The sequence below is a fragment of the Moschus berezovskii genome, chromosome 9 (assembly GCF_049115385.1).
Source record: "Moschus berezovskii isolate FMDL1 chromosome 9, NW_MosBer_1.0, whole genome shotgun sequence".
In the NCBI taxonomy this organism is placed as follows: Eukaryota; Metazoa; Chordata; class Mammalia; order Artiodactyla; family Moschidae; genus Moschus; species Moschus berezovskii.
Window position 1 is genome coordinate 16,176,402 of NC_142468.1, and position 18,870 is coordinate 16,195,271.

General features: G+C 42.4%; 1 protein-coding gene across 10 annotated transcripts in view; it reads right to left on the reverse strand.

Moving 5' to 3' along the window:
• The window catches only part of TTLL5 (tubulin tyrosine ligase like 5), a 318,082-nt gene that overhangs the window by 90,075 nt on the left and 209,137 nt on the right, over positions 1-18,870 (reverse strand). For all 10 annotated transcript variants that reach the window (XM_088839430.1, XM_088839428.1, XM_055435681.2 and 7 more), the window contains one exon: positions 13,611-13,806. In XM_088839430.1, the coding sequence (XP_088695556.1) occupies positions 13,611-13,806 (196 nt within the window). The remainder of the gene's footprint in view (positions 1-13,610; positions 13,807-18,870) is intronic.

Below are 18,870 nucleotides of genomic sequence, written 5' to 3' on the forward strand. Positions count from 1 at the left end.
TCTTGGGCTAGGTGTGTGTTATAAACAGAGTCCTACTATGAGGCAGCTGGCTAAGGCCAGGGCTGCAGCCCATGGTCACAAAGCTACCTAGCCCTAAGACATCACATAGATGACATTCCCTTACTAGAAGCCCCATCACCCAACCAAATGACAGTCATACATTGGGAGAGGCTTATATTCTGAGGGCAAATTTAGACTCCAATGACTGTAGACTCTGCGCTGCTTTCTATTCTTTCCTCCCTCACTGCCCAAAAACATTTGGCAGACCAATGGGGTTTTCTGAAACACGTTCATTTAAAAAAAAGGAAAACCGTTTTAAAAGTCATTTTGAATTCTGTTCTCTGATAACCTCTAGTAATATTTAGACTCTTTTCTGTGTATAATCACCTATTTTCTATGCATATTATACATTATTTCTGTGGGCTTACAAAAATTGGTATACGATATCTGATTTTTTTGAGACTTTTTTTTTCATTCAAATATCTATGTTGAGCATTTGGTTCCATATCTATAAGGGTAGACCTAGATTACTGTTTTTAATGGCTATCTATTCTCTACTGGGCTTCCCTGGTGGCTCAGTGGTAAAGAATCTACTTGCCAATGCAGGAGACGTGGGTTCAATCCCTGGGTTGGGAAGATCCCCTGGAGAAGGAAATGGCAACCCACTCCAGTATTCTTGCCTGGGAAATTGCATGGACAGAGGAGTGTGTCAGGCTACAGTCCATGGTATCACAAAAGAAGTCAGACATGATTGAGCAACTAAACAACATTTTGTATTACAATTTATCATAATTTACTTAACCAGTCACCAACAGTAGAATACTATAAGCTAACACAGTAGATCCATATATGCAATTAAGGAGCTAAGTTTCCAATACAATTTTAAGTGGGAAAAAGTAGGCCACCTAAAATTTTATACTTTCATTTTGAAACCACACACACACACATACAGATGTTTTCACCAGTTTAATTCTCTATTTAAGAACAGTGTTGTGATAAACATCATGTTATTTCTACCTTTTGATATATGCTGGGTCATTTCCTTAAAATAATTTCCTTGAAACAGAATAGCTAGATCAGAAGGCTGCTGCTGCTTCTACATCTTTTTAAACACATATTCTCAAACTGCCCTCTGTAAAGGTTGTACCAACTATATTTCTATCAGTATGTTTGGAAGAATAACTGCCTTACCTTTCCTTGATTATTATAAGTAAATACAACATGTTCTATGGAAAACTGGCTCCTAATTTGTTGCTGATGCTGTTTCTCTCTTTCTCTAATATTTATAAGACATTTATGCTTTTGGACAAACATGTTATTTTTCTAACCATTTTACCATGGTGCTATTAATCACTCCTTTTATCTTTCTCCTCATGTCTCTCTCTAGCAACACTGCATATAATTTCCTGCTGTCCAAATAAGTAAATATTAGTTTTTAAAAATGTAGCTAATTAGTATTTTATGAGCCTTGAACTTCTAAGCCACCTTCTTAAATATCATTCAAACCATTTTCTCCTTCTGGCATGAGGGGTTTGACTAAAATCCCAAGTTGAGATTATAATGCTATGGACATGTGCATGCATGCTCAGTCTCTCCATCACATCCAGCTTTGCAACACCATGAACTGTAGCCCGCCAGGCTACTCTGTCCATGGGATTTTCTAGGCAATACTGGAGTGGGTTGCCATTTTCCTTCTCCAGGCAATATTCCCGACCCAAGGATTGAACCCGCCATCTCTTGAGTCTCTGCTTTGGCAGGTGAATTCTTTACCACTGAGCCACCTGGGGAAGCCCCAAAGGTATGTACATTTAAGGTTAAAAGTAATATACAATAGAAGATACATCTGCATCTTCAGGTTCACTGAAGTCTTATTTGCAGTAGCTAAGATGTGGAAGCAATCTAAATGCCTATAAACTGATGAATGGATAAATGTATATACATGTGACGGAGTATCATTAAGCCTTAAAAAATAAAGAAATCCTGCCATAAACTACAATAGGTGAACCTTCAGGATATTATGGTAAATGAAATAAACCAGTAACTAAAAAATATTATGACATGATTTAAGAGATATGAGGAATCCAAAGTAATCAAATTCACAGGAACACAAAGTAAAGTGGCGAATGTCCGCGGCTGGGCGGAGGGGAGACAGGGAGCTGTTCAATGTGTGTAGAGGCTCAGTTATGCGGGATGAAAAGGGTTAGCAATCTGTTGTACAACCACGTGCACACAGTTAAACATACTGTACAATAAACGAAAATCTCTAAGAGGGTAGATTTATGCTACGTGCATGCTACGTGCTTTTTACCACGATGAAAAACAAAGTAATACATAACAATAGAGCAACACATTTTTATTGAGCTTTCATCACGGTCAGCATTGCTCTCAGTGCTTTACACATTGTATCATATAACGTTCCCAGCCGTTTATGGCGGGTCCCATCATCACTTCCGTCTACAGAAGTAATCAGAGCACAAAAAGGGTCCATGGTCTGTCCACGATGGCAAGTCCCGGGAGGAGTCTCATTCCACGGCCCCAGTACACTGCACTGCCTTCTTCATTTATGCCAGGCCGACTCCCTGTTTACATCAACTCCACTGACTTAAATCTATCTCCCTTCCAAAGCAAATCTAAAGCAACCTAGCAACGTGTCCAACTTTTCCCAGATGCATTTAAAAGACAGAGATTTCACTTAATTTATTCCAAGAAAAAAGGGTTGAAAAAAATTTGTGCATAAGCAAGTCTTTGTTACTTACTTGGAAAGTTAAAGTGTGCAAGAATATGTGTGTGTGCATGTATAATAAATAAAGGTAACCTCAAAAGATCACCAATGACCCCAGACTGAGAGTTCAATTGGTTAAAAAAATAACTCATAGCCTTACTTTCAGTTGTCTCTTTTATCTCTTATTTACTAGTAGTTTCAGGGAATTATTTCTATATCAGTGTCCTTGTACTCCTAATAATGTGTTTGCCTCATATCTTCTGATGAGTAAATGAAATAATTAGACAAGGTAATCTCTAGTTCCTTTACAACTTTAAATTCAGTTTCTAAATAACTAACTTGCCTTTGTCTCCAAATGTATAGTTTATTTTATTTGGCTCAGAATATCACACGTTGACCTACTGTTTATCTTATATAAACTTTGCTGTCATATAGCTATTAAGTTTTTTCCTATGGCTGCATCCATCACAGATGGATGGGGTTCTTTATGTTCAAAGATGAAGCCTTTCATCATTTCACACAAAGTTCCGGCTCTGAGTCCCTCACATGCCCACAGAAAAACAGAAACAAGCCAGAGGTCAGAGTGAGGGGAGGGAGGGAAACCGGCCACCAGGCGCCTGCAGCAGAGCCCACATTTCAAGGGTGTGTGACAAACAAGGCCAACCGCAAGCAGCTGGTAGGTGAAGAGTGGTCGCTTAACATAACTGAAACCAAGTGGGGTTTTGAGTTTAGATTCATTGTATTGACCTTTTCTTTTATATTCGTGTGTATGGACGCATAGCAGCAGCAACAGTAAAACTTGAATGCCTTATCTGACTGACGATAAATGCACAAAACAAGGAGAAAAGAAGTGTCACTTACTCACGGGGGAGGAAGGCAGAGTGGAAAAGGGCTTTGGAACCCTCTGACCTGGCTTGTCTATTATAAGGGCAATAAAGCTAGCTGTGCAACCTTGTGTACGTTACTTAAAGGTTTTGAGCCTCAGCTTCCTCATTAGTGGAACGGAGACAATACTACATCTAGCATAAAAAAGGCGCTCGCTGTACACCTATTTCCTTGCTCTCACCTTCCTCCTTCCAAGCAACAGCTTAGAAAACACCCTGGTAATAACCAGCGGATGTCTATATTACTAGTAGCAATGAATCAGCATAATGAACTGATGACTATATTGTAACTGCATTAAGAATCAGATTTCTATGAAATCTATTGAGAAAGCAAGCATAATACTAATCATGCAAAAGTGTCATCTGTGGTATTCACATCTGCAGACACCTGTCGTGTTTCCTGATAGCCTTCTCAAAAATACCATCATAGAAATAAAATTTTAAAAGTATGACCAAATAACCAAAACAGGGTTGAAAGGACAAATTGATCATTGAGGAGATAATTCCTATGTTATTAATAACAACCCACACATTGAATCTTCAAACTCATAGAACATATTGCAGGATGCTGCAAGAACAATCCCACTACTGGGCATATACCTGAGAAAACCATAACTCAAAAAGACACACATAGGCCTCAACGTTCACTGCAGCACTATTTACAAAAGCCAGGACATGGAAGCAACCTAGATGTCCACTGACATGAATGGATAAACATGTGGTACATATATACAATGGAACACTACTCAGCCATAAAGAGGAACAAAATTGAGTCATGTGCAGTGATGTGGATGAACCTAGAGCCTATCATACACAGTGAAGTTAAAAATGGAAAAACAAATACAGTATATTAATGTATATATATGAAATCTAGAAAAATGGTACCAATGAGCCTATTTGCACGGCAGGAATAGAGACCCAGTTGTAGAGAATGGACTTGTGAAACAGTGGGGGAAGGAGAGGGTGGGACAAATTGACACAGCTCTGACATATCTACACCACATGTAAAACAGACAGCCAGCGGGAAGTTGCTGCTCAGCACTGGAGCTCAGCTCGGTGCTCGGTGATGACCGAGAGGGGTGGGCGAGGGATGGGAGGGAGGTAAAGAGGGAGGAGCTGTATGTAAACACATGGCTGACTCACACTGTTGTACAGCAGAACCCAGCACAATGTTGTAAAGCAATTATACTCCAACAAAAAAACCCAAAAAACTCAGTGGTCCCTGACATTGTTCCTAAATAATAAAAGTACAACCAAAGGTAGAGTGTGGCCATTTCTAAGAGTTTTAAGCCCTGGAACACCTTTTTAAGACATTTCTTTAATTAAAGAGTTTGAGGTAACTGGCATAACACACATTTAGTAGATCTTTTCTTTTGCAACAGTGTATCTGCCTAGCAGGAGACTAGTTAAATTACCTGAGATTCAGTTTTCAAAATAGCTTTGTGTCAAAGTAGCTGCTGAACACATGGACTGCAATTTAAAATGTAATAATACATCTGCGTGCATGCGTGCTCAGTCACTTCAGTCATGTCTGACTTTTTGTGACCCTATGAACTGCAGTCTGCCAGGCTCTCTGTCCATGGGATTCTCCAGGCAAGAATACTGGAGTGGGTTGTCAGTGCCCTTCTCCAAGGGACCTTCCTGATCCAAGGCTCGAACCCCCATCTCTTAATGTCTCCTGCATTGGCAGGCGAGTTCTTTACCACTAGTGCCACCTGGGAAGCCCGATAATACATCTATCACTTATTACATGCCTGAATATTGTCAGAGATGTAACATAGAGCATGAAAGCCAAGAGCCTGGATGCTGACATGCCTGGATGCAAAAACCCCAGCTCCTCCATTTATTTGTCACTTTTGTGAGCCTGGGAAAGCCACATATGTGATGCTCTGTTTTTATAAGATGGCAGTTGTGAAGATTCACTGTGGTTACACAAATGCCACTGCAGGTTTAGTGCTTGGGCACATGGAGACATCCTGAGGAACAGGATCCTTACAAAAACCCACAGATACACATTATCGTCCCCATGTTAGAGATGAAGAAACCAAGCTTCATGGAGGCTTACAGAGCTTGGCACAGGTCATGGGCTCAGGTTGAAAAGGGATTACCTGACTCCACAGCCTGTCCACAATGCCTGTTTCTGAACAGCTGAATGTGGTTTTATGTGTATTATCACGCGTTTTGAATGGAGTGTCATTACGGAAGAAGAGGTCAGTCTGGGCAAAATCCGCTAAATCGAATGGCTCTGAGGCAATCATAATCATAAACAAGCTAGATGAATTTCCAATAAATGTCAGAAGGAAATATAAAATTGACAAAAATCCCCAAACCAAACAAAAACAACACAAAACAAAACAGAGCAGCAGGAGGTTAGGAAGTGCAAATCAACCTGCTCCGGGAACTTAAGCACTGGCCTGAGGTTGTGCCCAGACCACCCCCCTAATCCGCATGCCCAACCATCCTCCCAGATACCCTTGTTGGAAAGACATAGAAAGACTCCCCGTGCAGAGCTGGTCTGCTTGCTGGCTCCCCCTGCGTCAGGCTGAGGAGCTAGCATGTTATTGCTGGCTGCCTGCAAAAGGCCGGGTGCTGCTGCCTCCCCCTCCCCCACAACACAAACACACAGCGGCTGAAGGCTTGGAGAAACAGTACTCACTGCTGAAGTGGGGGTGGGGGGTGGGGGGTATGTATGCACAATTCTTCTAGACACATGCAATGAACTTTTAGGAGCAGAATAACCAGACTTGGCTGGGTTTATATGGGAATCCTTCCCACACCTGTGAGGCTGTGCTTATATACACACACGCCGTTAGCAAAAAGCTCATTACACACGGCACTCAAGATGTCTCATTACACACGGCACTCAAGATGTTGCTATCATACTGAAAGACCCTTCAAGTGAACACTGAGCTGCAACCCGCCCTGCCTGTCTCGGGACGTTAGTCTCTATTGGCCCTGACGGAATCTAGCTGAGGTGAAATTGGGCATTTTAGGGTGGGGAAGGAAGGCAGACAGAGGAAAAGAGGAACTGAGGATGCAAGGTTTTCTCCTACCCTGAGTTACTTTGCAAAGTTAAAAATTACGTCTACTAAAAATTGAAGGGCTTTGGAAACCAGTGAAAAATTAAGGTGCAGTTAAAATCCCCTCTCTCCCCCTCTGCCGTTAAAAGAAATTTCAGCAGTTCTGCCTCGACCATCAAAATATCCTTAATTTTTCGGCTTTGGGCTTTTTTTTTTTTTTCTAGACTGGAGTAGGTAGAGGAGAGAGTGGGAGGGCCAGAGGACGGGGGTTGGGAGCAGAGCTTTAACAAAGAATCACTTTAACAGAAACTACTGAGTAATCGCTCTGCCCTGGGCCAAGAATAACATCAGCTAGATGTTGGCAATTAGAATCAGGTCAGTCGGGCCTCACAGCTGGTGCAGCCCTCCTTGCAGACCCCAGCAGGGAGGGCTACTCATGCTGATGTCACCAGCAGTCACCGCTGCCCAAGAAGGTCCCCCCCGCTCAGCGGACAGAGAAGTTTTCTTTTTATTTTTTTAATCCTTCTCCTTCAAGGGTAGGAAGCCAGTCTGAGAAGGAAGTGGGAAGTAATGAGGGAAAGCAGAGAGGACACACTGGGATACGTCAACACGTAGATTCATTGAACCACCCTTCGATGGCCAAGATCCCACAACTTCCTCAAGCATTCTGGAACCCATTTTAAATGAATGAATATACCTTAAACACATGGAATAGTGTTTGGACCACTGTATGTGCTTATTAAGCGTTGGCCATTCTTACCAAAACAAAGAGGGAGAAATCTGTGCCGTTATTTATCTCTCGTCCCTTGTAAAACTGGAATCCTGAGAGCAGTGGTTGCTGGGCAAAATGTACCCTGATAAGAGGAATGAACAGGAAGTTTTCAAGTTTGGAAAACTTATTCATAAGGAAGCTGTGGTAGATGAAGTGAAAAAGATGGAAACAAAGTTTTTCTTTTTCCAAAAGAAAAAAAAACTGCCTGCAGTTTTATAAGGGCAACACTAACAAAACCAACCTCCCTTCCAAAAGACACAGGACAAATAATGGAAAGGAGAAACTTCTAATCTCTTTCTCTCTAGCTCTGTGGTTCTCAGAAGAAAAGTCTTAGCATCATCTGGGAACTTAGAAATGGAAATTATTGACACCCATCCCAAACCTTGGACTATAAAGAAAACTGAGCCCCAAAGAATTGATGCTTTTGAACTGTGGTGTTGGAGAAGACTCTTGAGAGTCCCTTGGACTGCAAGGAGATCCAACCAGTCCATCCTAAAGGAGATCAGTCCGGGGTGTTCATTGGTGGGACTGATGTTGAAGCTGAAACTCCAATACTTTGGCCACCTGATGCGGAGAGCTGACTTCTTTGAGAAGACCCTGATGCTGGGAAAGATTGAGGGCAGGAGGAGAAGGGGACGACAGAGCATGAGATGGTTGGATGGCATCACCGACTCAATGGACATGGGTTTGGGTGAACTCCAGGAGTTGGTGATGGACAGGGAGGCCTGGCGTGCTGTGGTTCATGGGGTCGCAAAGAGTTGGACACGACTGAGCGACTGAACTGATCCCAAACCTACTGAATCAGAAATGGGGTCAGAGAAGCAACTTATGTTGCTTCAAGGGGTTCTGGTGCTCAAAACCAAGGGTTTGCAAACCAGGACTTGCAGGCCAAATCTAGCCTGCCATGTTTTTCATTTTTAAAATAATTTTATTTATTTATTTATTCTATTTTTGGCTGTGCTAGGTCTTTGTTGCTGCACACGAGCTACCCCCTAGTTGCGGTGTGCAGGCTTATTGTGCTGGCTTCTCTTGCTGTGGAGTATGGGCTCTCGGGCACACGGGCTTCAGCAGTTATGGCACGTGGGCTCAGCAGTTGTGGCTCCTGGGCTCTAGAACACAGGCTCAATAGTTGGGGTGCACGGGCTTAGTTAGTTCTGCAGCATGTGGCATCTTCCCAGGTCAGAGATGGAACCTGTGTCTCCTGCACTGGCAGATGGAGTCTTTACCACTGAGCTACCAGGGAAGCCCCCTGCCATCTGTTTTTGTAAAGAAAGTTTTATTGGAAAATAGCCATACTCATTCATTTACATGGTCTATGGCTATTTTCCTTGGCAAAGCTGAGTAGTTATACAGACCCTATGTACAGCTTGCAAGGCCTAAAATATTTACTTTATAGCCATTTACAGGAAAAGCTTGCTGACCTCTGCTCTGATTTAGAACCGTGTTTTTATAAACTGTTCATAGTTTCAATTTTATCTTATTCTGTTTATCATGTTCTCTATCAAATGCCTGGGTCATACCTATTTCCTTGTACCTCTGGCCCTGAAAGCCTCTGCCAGTGGCTCCAGGTGACTTTCTTCTCCCAGGTCCATATTACAGGACCAGTCTTTTGTATGAGTGATTCAGTAACACGGCAACTTCTAGACTTATGATTGAAATGCTAGACAGAGATGAAGATCAAAGCTTACACTGCATGAATGGTTAGAGATGCCCATTTCCAAACTCATATCCTGAATCAGTTTTCCTTCCTGAAATCTTCAAAAAGCTAAGTGCAAAAAGGATAGGGAACTTCCTTTGAATGCAATGCAAGAAAGGTTGCATGGTTTTTCCAATATTTTCAAGAGATCACTATGAAAGATACTGTCCATGTGTTCAGTTCAGTTCAGTCGCTCAGTCGTGTCCAACTTTCCACGACCCCATGAATCACAGCACGCCAGGCCTCCCTATCCATCACCAACTACCGGAGGTCACTCAAACTCATGTCCATGTGTAACAGACTAGAATACAATATAGTATGTGTGTGTATTAGTCACTCAGTCATGACTAACTCTTTGAGATGCCATGGACTGTAGCCTGCCAGGCTGCTGTGTCCATGGAATTCTCCAGGCCAGAATACTGGAGTGGGTTGCCATTCCCTTCTCCAGGGGATCTTCTCTACCCAGAGATTGAACCAGGGTCTCCTGCACTGGAGGCAGATTCTTTACTGTCTGAGCCACCAAGGAAGCCCCATAATACAGTATAAGGTCCCTTTTAATGTCCTAGTCCATAAACATGTTTCTCTAGTGAATGAATACTACGTAAATCAGATTTCAGTTCTATCTACTGCTCTCAAATAAGAGCAGGAAATGGCAACCCACTCCAATACTCTTGACTGGAAAATCCCATGGTCAGAGGAGCCTGGTAGGCTATAGTTCATGGGGTCGAGAAGAGTTGGACTCGACTGAGCGACTTCACTTTCACTTTTCACTTTCATGCATTGGAGAAGGAAATGGCGACCCACTCCAGCGTTCTTGCCTGGAGAACCCCAGGGATGGCAGAGCCTGGTAGGCTGCTGTCTATGGTGTCGCACAGAGTCAGACACGACTGAACCAACTTAGCAGCAGCTCTCAAACAGGCAGTTAACCAAACTGTTACTTATATCAATGGCTATCTACACTTTAGCAACTTGAATCCAAAGCATAAGAAGTTCATCAGAGAAATTATGTCTATCTAAAGGGGTTAACCCAAGGATAGACATATAGGACACACAGAGAAGGCAAATCATGTTTCAGGCAATCATTTGGTTGTAATTTATAAAGGTCAGGTCTAGTATAATCACAAGGTGGGCTAAAAGCAGAGGCTTAAAAATCTAATAGGGCTTTGCCCTTTCTGTGGAGTATTTCTAAAAATCCTCTGAAATATAAAGTGCTATAAGTTACTAAATATTCTTCATGTTAGAACATTTAATAACTTATTTGCTATTTTAGTAGTTACAAACTCTTCAAGCTAACAGAATGTAGTTTCTTTCACTCTGTCCCACAGTCCCAAACTTCACCCCTACTCATTTTTACCTAAATCAACTGTGGATTAGAAGAACAGGGGGAAAAAATAAAATGATGCTATAAACATATATAAAATTATGATAAATGATGTTCTGTTCCCTCTCCAGGAGACACGAGATTAACTCCCTTCTTGGGAGTTCTGACTTATCCCTAAAACAGGTATTCTGACAGATTCTAAAAAACATATTTTCCATATACTTCATAGTTCAGTGAAACTAGGTCAGTATAATCCTCAGTGAGAAAAAAAAATCCACACAAGAATAGCAGTACTCTGAGTTTTCAAAGGAATGTGAGTTGCTGGAAGCTAATCAAAAGAATGAGAAGGACTTAGAAATGAAGCAATTTCTAAAAGTGAAAATCAGCAAAACTGTCTTTTCCCTAAAAACTCTCAGTACTCTGCAATCACCTCTTTTTTTTTTTAAATCATCCACCATTTCAGGGTACGGGAGCATTAAAAGGGACCAACTGTCTAGATTCATTAGAGCCACAGATTCTACTCAAATAAGGGAAATACAGCTATGTATATTTCCACTATCCAGCATCTGATTAAGCTGGCATTTTTAGTAATCCGAACTGCATGGGGTTCAGAAGTTTTAAAAATTTTAAGAAATTTTCCCAGATTAAAAAAAAAACAAAAAACACCTAAGATATACTGTGGGAAAAAATAAAAATGGAGTTGTTGCTAAGAGCGTTCTCTAAAATGAAGCCAGGAGGCCATTGAGGAAGTGTGGCTTCTGCACATCTCAGCAGGAACGGAATTTGAACTTCAACCGCTCCTTGTCTTAACACAGGCATCCAGAACATCTGCCCAGTGTTCCAGAAACTCAAGATGCTTAGGGGACCCTTATCCTCTAAGATAACTTGTGACAGTCTATTTGTTTATTGGTCCCTTACCCTAAAATGACTCATAACCACCTATCCTTTAAGGACAAACATTTCCTTCCGTGTGTCAGGGTTGCACGGAATAACTCTAACCCTGTGGCTTTGGCCTTGAGCCCCTGACTCTTTCTCTTCCTGGGAATAATCTTTTGGTATTACCCAAATCTGTCTCCTGAACGGGAATTCTTAAGACCCTGAATAAAGCTCTAGGGAATTCCCTGAGGGTGGGTGGTGGCGGGTCCAGTGATTGAGACTCCCTGCTTTCACTGCTATCTCTGATCAGGGAACTAAGATCCCCAACAAGCGAGGCAGTGTAGCCAAAATGAAAAAAAAAAAAAAAAAGTTCAAAAACTGGCCTAAATGTCTCTGCTATCCCCAATGTAATTTTTATTTATTAACTTTGGCTGTGGGGGGTCTTCATTGATCACACAGGCTTCTTCTGTTGCAGTGACGAGGCTCTCCAGTTGTGGCACAGGACTCTCTAGGTGTGGTGTGCAGGCTTAGTTGCTCCACAGGAGGTAGGATCTTAGTTCCCTGGCCAGGGATCAAATCCACATCCCCGACAATGGAAAGTAGATTTTTCACCACTGGACCACCAGAGAAATCCTCCACAAAGACTGCTGAAATAAATTTCTACGTGACAGAGGGTAGTGGGATGATGCTGTATTCCAGCTTTACAGATAAGAAGTCAGAATTTTTCTCCAGTAAAAAAAGACTTCACAAATGCCCGCACTTATGATTTCTTGATTACAAAGAATCAACATGATATACGGGCTTCCCTGGTGGCTCAGACAGTAAAGAATCCATTTGCAATGCGGGAGACCTGGGTTCGATCCATGGGTTGCGAAGATCCCCTGAAGGAGGGCATGGCAACTGGCTCCAGTATTCGTGCCCGGAGAATCCCCATGGACAGAGGAACCTGGTGGGGCTACAGTCCAGCAAAGAGCTGGACGTGACTGAGTGACTAAACACAATATAATATGCAGATTATACTACCACAGATAAAGATTTTCAAGTGAAGGATGATACTGAAAAAAACAAAAATTCCTATGGATGGTACCATCCTGAACGGTAGTTGAAAAGACAATAAACAGAGAGAGCATAATGATAACTGCTTTACTAGAAGGAAAAAAAAAAAACTTTGGGAATGTTACCTTTGAGTGAATACTAATTTTGCACAAATTAGTGCACACAACATACTACATTTTTATAAGAGCAAATGACAAGAGATTAAGCCAATATATTTCTTCACACAAATATCAGGGAAGCTCACAGAACCAGTATGGATTCATCCAAGCAGAACATGGTGAAGAAAAGTGAAAGTCACTCAGTCGTGTCCGATTCTTGAATTCTCTAGGCCAGAATACTAGAGTGGGTAGCTATTCTCTTATCCAGAGGATCTTCCCGACCCACGGATTGAACCAGGGTCTCCTGCACTGCAGGCGATTCTTTACCAGCTGAGCCACAAGGGAAGTCCATGATACCAGGGAAAAACATGGTAACTGATTCTAATGATAATCCTAAATCATCAAGAAAAATTTTCTTCATGACCTGACTTTTTTGTGTGTGAAGTCATCCTTTCTCTGTAATTGGGGCCACAAAGATACATTAGTGCAATATACTTATATAATTTCCTTACCGATATACTCAGTTCAGTTCAGTTCAGTCACTCAGTCATGTCCGACTCTCCGCAACCCCATGAATCACAGCACGCCAGGCCTCCCTATCCATCACCAACTCCCTGAGTTCACTCAAACTTGTCATTTTACAGACAGTGAGTAGGGAATCAATATTTGAGTAGCATTTAAGTTCCACCGCAACCAGAACTTTTGTGTCTATTGTCACATCTTTGTGTATAAACTGTTAAACCAGAAGACCAACAACCTAACAAGACCATTTCCTGTAAGAACTTGAATATTATTCATTTCTTGAAAATCTTGACAGGCCATAAAGGATTAATGTGTGCTTTTATAGACCAAAAAAATTATTTTAAAACGTTGGCTTTTAGGTATCTGGGAATTAGAACCTTTGAGAAATCACTGAATAAGATCAGGCAACAGGAAAGGTAAACATTACAGAAGAGATTTTTGTGCTGAAACTGAAATGAAAGAAAGGATGTTAAAACTGGCTCAGCATCACCTTTCAACAAAGCCAATGGATGGCTTCTGAACATTACTTCCCTGTTTGTAGATTTCCCCATGAACCAACCATTCAAGTCATGGTGGCACTGGTAAACTTTTGAGAGACTTCTCATGAAAGAAAAAAAATTTTTTTTTTTCTTTTTTGAATTACCTGGTGCCGAGCTCGACTCTGGTCCAGAAGCTGCCGGGACTGAAGTTTTTGCTGTTCTAGTTGTTGCAGGGCAAAATGGAGTTGGTAGCTGCCTGCTGTGGGGTGGTACTTGTGCTGGGGGACCACCCCTGTAGCCTTGCTATATGCGTTGTTCTCTACCTCTCCCTCCCAGGCAAAGCCACCTGTCTGGAGGCTCCTGAAGAGAAAAGAAAGCAGATTTCTTAGAACAGTTGTGTGCACAATGAAGGCAAGGAGAGAAACACCTCTGTTATTTTTCCTTGATAGAACTGAACATAGTCTGGAATTACAAATCTGACTTGCCTACTAAACTGCAGCCCCATGAGGACAAAGGTGGGTGGCTCTGCTTTCCATTCTATTTGGAGCGCTTGTGCTAAGCCTTGGCACGGACTGTTCAGTTCAGTTCAGTTCAGTTCAGTCACTCAGTCGTGTCCGACTCTTTGCGACCCCATGAATCACAGCACGCCAGGCCTCCCTGTCCATCACCAACTCCCGGAGTTCACTCAAACTCATGGCCATCGAGTCGGTGATGCCATCCAGCCATCTCATTCTCTGTTGTCCCCTTCTCCTCCCGCCAATATGGTTTTTCCAGTGGTCATGTATGGATGTGAGAGTTGGACTGTGAAGAAAGCTGATCGCCGAAGAATTGATGCTTTTGAACTATAGTGCTGGAGAAGACTCTTGAGAGTCCCTTGGACTGCAAGGAGATCCAACCAGTTCATTCTAAAGGAGATCAATCCTGGGTGTTCATTGGAGGGACTGAGGCTAAAACTGAAACTCCAATACTTTGGCAGAGACTGTTAAATAAGTTAAATAGCCATTTTCACTCCCCTGTAAGGAAATTACAATCCACTCCAGTACTCTTGCCTGGAAAAACTCCATGAACAGAGGAGCCTTGTAGACTATAGTCTGTGGGGTCGCAAAGAGTCGGACACGACTGAGTGACATCACTTCTAATGGCCAAAAGGACCCCCCAGACAGAGCCTTGAGAGCTTCAAACACAGGAGGGCAAGTTACTTTAAGGCGACAACAGAAGCACAATCATACTAAAAGCAACGTAAAAGCATACAGGTGAATGATACAAGATTCTTGGTTTTCCTTAGCCACCTATCGTGAAGTTATCTGGCTTATATCTCATATCGTGGGACAGCATAACTGGTGTGTGAAGATACATTTTTTTCTTATTCTGAATTCATCTCATCTGGGTTCCTGGCCACGCTGACATTTAGCTTGTGCACATTTAAGACATTATTGCTAGCTGAAATAAGCCAGCCAGAAAAGGACAAATATTGCATGATCTGTCATACAACAGTCAAATGCATGCAGACAGAAAGTTGAATAGTGGTTGTCTTGGGCTGGGGAGACAGGGATGGGGAAGATATTGTTTAATGTGTATTGTGTTTTAGCTTGGGACGATGACAAAGCTTTGGAGGTGGACGGCAGTGATGGTTGCACAACGTTGTGATAAAGTGAAAAGTGTAAAAGTGTTAGTGGCTCAGTCGTGTCTGACTCTGCTACCCCATGTATTGTAGCCTGCCAGTCTCCTCTCTCCATGGGATTCTCCAGGCCAGGATACTGGAGTGGGTTGTCATTTCCTTCTCCAGGGGATCTTCTCGACCCAGGGATCAAAACTGGGTCTCCTGCATAGCAGGTAGACTCTTTACTTGAGCCACCAGGGAAGCACAACATTGCAAACGTACTAAATGCCACTGAACTGTACACGTAAAAGTAGCAAATTTTATTTATGTATTATTTTACCACAGTCTTTTTTTTTTAAGGTCTCCATTTATTTTTAGAACAATCTTATTTGTAAATCCTTCCATCTCCTTAACACTTTTGGCTATTCAACTCTGAACCTTCTTTAACTACCTAGTATTTTTTTCTTTTCCTTTTAGAATTATAGTGACCAGAAAATTGTACACAGAAGAAACAGGAAGAGCCTCATGGTGAACGACCTTATCCCAAAACCCTGGTGAATGGGGCTTAGAGAAATAAAACAGTGCCTAATTCAAGAAACCTATTCATAGTGATTTCAATCGTCATGTCATTCTTTCCTTTGTAAATATCCTTTGGTGTTAATGGCCATTTCAGTGGCAAAGATGCTACAACCCTGCGGTGAGCTGACACAGACCTTCCTGAGTCCTGATCTACCGGCCGCCCAGTTATTAACAGTCTGGGTCCCGGTGACCCCAAAATAGCTCGGCGGGGGGTGTGGGGAGCAAAGTGGGTTGTCTGCCGAGGCCAGAGACCTCCTCTCTCATAGCATGGTCATTCTGGGTCTCTGCTTTGGTTTCCCTACCCTTCTCAAAGACATTCCAGATACCTTGTTAAGGGAAAGTCTGTGTCGTGTACTCTGCAGTCCATGGGTGAAAGGTTTTCTACCGGCGTAATCTCACCTCTGATATGTTACATCCCTTGCACACCTCCTCCCACAGTTTGGCTCCCACAGTGCAGTTGCACAATTACGCACTTTCGGCTAATCTTCCTGGAAAACAGAATCAGAAGGCTCGGAGCTTACTTATTATTAGCTCTCTTTCTTTCTTTTTCTGACATTTGATCTTCCTCCTGAATTACCTCAAGGTGCCAGTTGCTAGACACAATCTTTCCCAAGGGGCTCCTGGAGATGTGGAGAAATGTGGAGACCAACGATGGTGCCTAAATAAAAACTCCAGTATGTGGATAAAATGCTAATGTTATTCACAAACCAAAGTGTTGAGTGGGAGTCAAACAGGAGTTCCAAAGTTCAGAAGGGAGGGGCCAGAGGAAACGACTCTCTCTCTTCTGGTTAGTGAAGGAAGAGAAAAGCGTACAAAGAAGATACAACAAAGAGCAAAGGGAACTGACAGAGCTCTGAGTGGAAGGGAGGGCAGTGGAGCAAGGCATCCAGGTGCAATGAAAAGCAGGAGCCAGCCGATCCAATGAACACAGGGGAAGAGACAGGTGATGCTGCAGGGACTGCCTGCTGAATAACTCTGAGATCTCCATGCCAAGTAAGGCAGGAATTTGAATCTAGAATGAAATGATCACTTATGATAATGGGACCAAAGGTCAGGCAATTCATCAATTGTGATTCTGCTTCCGTTCCTGGTCTGCTGGTTACAGAAGGGTCTAGCCACAAGAAGAAGTCCAGACTCAGGGATTCAACACTAAAGGGTTTATTTAACAATATAGCTTGTATTTCAGAATTTCATCTTATGGGCTAGCTAAATTAGTTTTATTTTCTAAAGACTGTTTTAGGGTCTTCTCTGGTGGTCCAGTGGCTAAGACTCTGTGCTGCCAAAGTAGGGGCCCCGGGTTCAATCCCTAGTCAGGGAACTAGATCCCACACGCCACAAGCAGGAGTTGGCCCACCACAATTAGGATTCTATGTGTCACAGTCAAGATCAGAGATCCTTCATGCCACAACTGGACCCGGTGCAGCCAGATAGATAAACAGATAAATAAAATATTTATTAAAAATCGGTGACAGCTGGTTATGCCTGGAACCAGTGCTGTTGCTATTATAAAAACTGCTTTAATAACAAATATTCCTAGCAGACACTGACTTTAATGTCTTCTTATAACCAGAGAGTCTTATTAGGAGATGACCAGGGACAGAGTCTCAGGAGTATGGACATGAAGCAAGGGTCTGTCGATGTATACGGGTCAGGACGGTAGGTAAGAGAAGATCCAATGAGGGCCTTTGGATAAGAGAAGGCTTAGCCATCTGACTGCACACACATTGGACAGGCTGCAACAAGATTAACTTTTAAAGTGAAGGCTGTTTTTAATCTCATCAAATAACAAAAGCGCAGTCTCCAACTCACAAAAAGAAGTTTCTGCAGTAAGCAGAGGTTTTTAGCCAAGAGGAAGAAATTTTTACAGTGCAACACTGGACAGGTGCGCCGGTGCTCAGCGGCGTCAGGCAGTGTGGTAAGGGCCATGAGAAGCCTGCTTGCTGTGAATGCCAGGGCTGTTACTCAGACCTCGGTGTCTCACAGCTAAAGCACAAGACTTCGGGGTTTGCAATATGCATGTATTGCCATCACTGACATGCAGGAGGCCAGCTACACTGTCACTTGGGTTTGACCCAAGTGAAATTATATATCTCCCTAGTCCTTTCCATGGCAGCTACAAGTTTCTCAAATACATTTCCTACTTCCACCAAAATTTTGAGATTCCGTTATTCTCTATAAAGTTCAGTTTTTATGTTATTCTTTGCTCAATACTAAAATATAGTATTATATACATTCCCTATAAATAACTTCCTTATACTTTTATGTTATTTATAGAGTAGGATAGACAGAGTTGAAAGAGTTAGATGTGAGAATGCTCTGTTGAATATTCGATTCGAATTCAGAGATTCAAAGTGAACTATGCTGTATTTTGTCCTGACTACCTATGTAGCTAACAGTCAACAGTACAGCAAATTTCTCTAAACCATTCTTTTACTAGCCTATTCATTTAGAAGGCTGTCTTTCTTACTTTCTTTAATACACTGTAGCACTGCAGGACTAAATGGTTCTCACCATCACTGCCCTTCCTGCACCATGTCCCACCCCTCCAACTTCTGGCCAAAAGGGCTGTATCTTTCCCTTTGGTTTAATATCTGTTCCATCAAATGGATGCTGGTTGTCAGGAACTCGGAGGAAACTGGTAAAATACACAGGTCTTTAGCAAAGCAAAATCTCCTGAGCAGGCTGTTGCCATCTTCATAAAGATATGCCTTCAGTGTCACGATTTCCCAAGATTAATATGATGTCTCAAAAGAGAATAGGGTAGGGATGAAATGGAGGAACTCGACAGTTGTACAGTGTGATTCCACCATCCATTTCCCCAGTTCCTTTCACCCAAGCAAAACCTGAGCAACCACGTACAAGGACGCCTCTGCCCTCTCGATGGTGTTGGCAAGTGTGCTTTCATCTGTCCTGATAATGGGGGTGTGGGAGTGCTGAGATTTAACAGGTAGAGGTCAAGGGGGCTAAATGCCCAAAAATATCAGCAAGAGTCAGCCCTGTGCTGGGAAACTGTGCCACTGATACTTCTAACAAGAAACAATGTGAAGACTGAAGGAGGTGCTTTTTGGAAAGAATCTATTTCTTCACAAGAAAGAGTATCTACCCACTTCCATGACACTATACCCACTACAGACAGTGGAATGTCTATCTATGGAATGTACAGATATTCAAGGACAGCAGAGGCTCTATTCTCTTTGCCTATAAATTTTTAATCTCAAACAAAGTAGTCGTGGCACACAGTAAGT